Genomic DNA, 4,630 nt, shown 5'->3' with positions numbered 1-4,630 from the left:
CAGCCAGTGACTCCTGGCACTCCTGAAAACCAACTTTCTCCACTGCTCAACAGAGGAATCCTCACCCAGCCCCAGAGAACATGGCACGGAGCTTTTAGTGCTCCTCATTACTCCTTAATCACACTAAACATAGTCTTTGTGCACCTCAAAAAACACCAGCTCCCACTGGGTCAAAAGCAATTCACCAGTTTCTTACTGACCTACTTTAACCTGGGTGTGAACTCCATGATGCAGTAGAGGAAGCAGCTTTGCATTTTAGCTCACAAGACCAAAGGCAGGCCAAGCTCCAGCACTGAGCTGGAGACAAAATTGTATCAGCTAGCAAGGTACCTTTCATCATGGCCTCAATTGCACCTGTCATTGATTACACCCTGATTATATGTCTGAATCTGTAGCTTTAATTTCCCTGAAGTTGCTCTTAAACTAAATTATGCTTATGACTCTGCAGAACAGAGTCTGAAGAGGAAGAGAATTTGCAGGTTAACAGACAAATAAGGATGAAAAAAGAATTAGAAACATATGTATCTATTTATCCAGAATGCTAAGAGTTATGATAAATTTGTATTTTAAAACAATTGGGCCTTGATGCAGAGGTTTCTATAGAATGAAAACATCAACTGCTGTTATTCTCCAATTATTACTGAATCTGGAAATAAGGGCAAACCTGTAAAGATTATTAACACCTAATGTCTAGCTTTTAGGATATGAACTTCTATTCATAGATACTCTGAACAGACTGATACGGATCTTGACTAAGTCTGTAATAAACACGCTTTCTTGGGTAATGGGCAACAGAGATTGTGGCTGAACAAAGTGATAGGATTTCATGAGCATTATATCATTGGCCTTTCAAATAAGAAAAAAGTAGGGCAGTTTGTAAGCTTCTGAAATGTTACTACTGTCTTACCAAACGTGTTAAAAAATACTGCAGGGCAAGGTGGGGATAGCAGAGAGAAGGTCACTCACATTTGCATAACCTACATTACGGACTAAATTAGACCAATCTCCCCAGCATGTGAAATTTACTGCTCATGCTCAGTGCTAAATCAAGTCTTACACAACACCTGTTTTTCTCCTCTGGCTTCACATGACATTTGGCAACGGATATATTATGTGTTATTTACAGGTAATTTTTATACCAACTTTGTTGTGTAAAAAAGTTGATTTGGGGAAGCAGTTACATAAAAGTTATGAAAAATAAAACGGGTGAAAAAAACAAGCATAAACAGCCATACCTGAGCTCCTTTAGGTCTTCCTTAAAAGCCTAGAAAGACAAAGAAGGTGAAATTTTACAGGGTATAGTCTTAAAAGATCATGGTGAATTAATACTGGTTACTTGCTTGGTATCTCTCCTTAAAAGTTTTAGTCTTGAATGCCAGTAGATTTGAAATGATATTGAGAAAAATTTCCAGAAATGTTCAATCATGTGTTGATAAACTAATTTTAAAGACCTACACCTCTTGGAAGCCTTTATTTTCCAAAACAACATCCCTGTAATTTCTTTTATGTAGCTATCCATAACATATTATTCTTTCAGAGTAATTATGTGCCCTTATTCTCTGATAGGTTTTGCAGTAACTTGTTTAGTCTACAAGCACAGAGAGGAAGTGGCAAAAGATAAGCTCTGAGCAGCAAAGCATGCTCTCACTATGTTTCCTGAGATATATGAGCTTTCCCAGTATGCCTGGATAAATATGAAAATAGTATCTTAAACAAGACAGAGGTGCTGGAAGCCCAGAAGTGGTTCACTCACATAAAAATAAAATAAGAAAAGAAGAAATGTAAGGTAAAGCAACATGAAAAAGGAAAGAAAACAGCCATGAAGAAGGAAGATGGGTTGGGAACGTGGCAGAAGTATATGTATTCACACAGAACATCCATAGTATAGCCAGAAATAGCATTTCCTCTCCATTTGCACTATATTGTTCTAGCCATAAAGACCCTTCCTTCCTGGCAGACGTATGAAGAAAGGCAGACAAACAAACAGGAGAAACTGCAAGTGTGGAGAAAATGAGAGGTATGTGTGAACAAACAGGGTAAGAGAGAGAGTAGATGCCCATGAAATAACACTTGGCAATGGCTTCTTCTTGGATTCTAATTTAAGAGTTAAACATGCACAGTAAACAAGATGCTGAAGCAGAAAAAGATGCAGCAATCTCCTTCCCAAAGCTTAAATGCTTTTCCAAAAAGCTGTGAGTCAACCCATCAAGTAAAATAGTAAGCTCTAGATTTGTAACAGTTTCTTCTGAACACTTCAACTTGGTGCAACATTTTTGTGTGCAGCTCCCCACCCTAGCAAATAGGGTTTAGATGGTAACTCAAGTCTGACGCGGGTTTTAGCCTATCAGGACTCCAAGTACTCCCAGAACTTACCTCTTGTTTGAAAGTTGATAAGGGGAGTCTCAGTGCTTCTCGGAGAAGGGTATACATGCCAGAAATGAGGAAAGCAAGCTGCTCTTCTGAGAGATCAGTGCTTTCTGCAATCTGCTTGACAGATTCCTTGCAGTCTTTTCCTTCCAGTGCGTTAACAGTGACTGAATAAGAAAGCAAAGCAAGATCCCTTTATAAAGAGGAAGACTTGGAGATCATGAGCATAAATCTGTCTATGCTTTTACTTGACTTGTACTGACATTTCTCCTGACGTGAAACTGATCATCCTCCACCACAGGTCAGTTTCACAACACTTTACCAAGAAAACTTCAATGGATTATGCTTTTGCAATGTAAAATCGAAGCTGTCTTCACTGTTGAAATTTGTTCCAGTGAGATAATGTAAAACAGATTTAAAAAATCATTGCTCACAAGTACAAAGCTAACTTGAGCTTCCATCAAAAACTTGTTCAAATTAGAAGTCTGCTCACTGCTCAGTTACATTTCTGATACCCAGGATAAGAGAAGACTGAGAAAGTAAACAGTTCAACACTGTTCTCCAATGTTTCACATAATTAATTCATCTTGCAATGTCAGCAGAGACTAAGGATTAAATGAGGAAGGAGAGAAAAAGAAACCTTCAAGTCTTGTAGTTTACTGGGAAGGCCAAATGCAGATCAGCACTGAGGCCTGTCCTACCAGATCAGGAGCAGAGCAGGAAACACGTTGCTGTCTGCTGACGTACTTAAATACAACTTTGATCTGTTTCTTCAAAGAACAACAGATTGCTTATAGTTTTAACTAGACAGCTTTAATGACAATATTGTTCTTGTTTCTGTTGAACAACCCTAACAACTGGATAAAAATCCATGTCATCTTTTATGACCTATTTGCATTACCCTAGAAAACAAGATTTTTCACTCAAGTATAGCTCATGGAACTCGGAAATATCAGCCATTCTCGACATTTCCAACACTGTATCTGAGGGACTGCAAAAAAAATAACCCAAAAACATCCCAAGGAAATCTCACAGCTGAGTCGTTTGCTCCTACTAGAAGATGCCTCCGGTCTCAAACTTATCCTTGCAGTTTAACAGTCTGCAATAACACTGGCTGGATAACCCTGAGATAATGGTATATGTGGTTTCTACTTCATGAACAGAGCAGGCATGATTTATATTAGTTATTACTTAGCAACAGAGTAACAGCAACAGCATTAGAAAACGAACTCTGTGCAAGTGCCAGAGCAATTTAGATATACTGTGTTGAAATCCATCATGGCTTCAAAGACTTCTTGAAGGGAAAAAATTGCTGCCCTCCAAGCTGTTAATCACAGACCAGCAAGAGCAGATGACTGGAGATTTCAGCCAGCTCTGCATAATCTGGTCGATGTCTCCATCCACCCTGGGGCACTTGGGTGGATCAGTACCAGGGTTTCCCTGCCCTGGCTTCAGATGGTTTTGAAGACTGACTGTTCCCCCTACAGTAGGAAGCATTTATTGCACACCTAAATGTAAGCAAAAATTTACACCAAAATTAAACCCAGACGAAGCTTAGGAGATAGTCAGGCTTCCTGGCACTGCTGTGACTTTTCAGCCTCCACCACCCCTGTACTAGAACGCAAATATGGTTCAACATCTGTATATGCTTTTGTTCCAAATGCCTCTGCCTACATATATCTTTATCTTACAAGGAAGCCCCAGATATTTTGCTCCATTTCTGACACTGTGCAGCAACGTTTTTGAAGACACACCAGCTACTAGAGTCTTTGGGTCCACATTGACTCAAACCAGGAAGAAAAAGCCTGAAAGGAAGTTTGAAAGAGAACATGGACGTAGGGTCCTGGCACCCTGCGGAGCAGGGCAGGGCAGGGCAACTTCTGCTCTTAGCTGGCCACACACAAGCTGCTCTTTTGCTCTGCTCATCGACTCTCCGATCATTCTGTGATTATTTTGCATACAGTCATTTACTCGGCTGAGGAACTTTGATTTTGGCAGGCAATCCCGCCGCTCCAAAAATACATCTACACTTGGAGGTTCCTTTACTTTCTCCTCACCTTATGAAAACACCCCTACCCCGAGTTTCACAAGCCCTACACAACCTGACAGCGACTCGACCGCTGCCTCTGGGACTGAGGGGTGAATTATTAACAGTGTGAGCCCGGGCCCCACCCGCAGCTGCAGGAGCCTGTCCCTCCGTCTCATAGATTTCACAGAATTTTACAATACAACCAAGAGAATCCATCATTTTATTACACCCTCA

At 40.4% G+C, this 4,630-nt stretch overlaps 1 protein-coding gene across 1 annotated transcript in view; it reads right to left on the bottom strand.

The window, feature by feature from the left end:
- LOC104388353 (COMM domain-containing protein 5-like) overlaps window positions 1-3,327 on the bottom strand; it is a 14,513-nt gene extending 11,186 nt beyond the window's left edge. The window contains exons 1-3 of the mRNA XM_009997214.1: window positions 3,269-3,327; window positions 2,374-2,560; window positions 1,236-1,264 (exon numbers count right to left, since the gene is read on the bottom strand). Coding sequence (XP_009995516.1) covers window positions 1,236-1,264; window positions 2,374-2,560; window positions 3,269-3,327 — 275 coding nt within the window. The remainder of the gene's footprint in view (window positions 1-1,235; window positions 1,265-2,373; window positions 2,561-3,268) is intronic.
- Window positions 3,328-4,630: the final 1,303 nt, after the last annotated feature.

This window comes from Chaetura pelagica, unplaced genomic scaffold (genome assembly GCF_000747805.2).
Source record: "Chaetura pelagica isolate M959 unplaced genomic scaffold, ChaPel_1.0 scaffold344, whole genome shotgun sequence".
Lineage (NCBI taxonomy): Eukaryota > Metazoa > Chordata > Aves > Apodiformes > Apodidae > Chaetura > Chaetura pelagica.
Note: the sequence above shows the minus strand (reverse complement) of the source record. Positions and strands in the feature narration are given on the sequence as shown.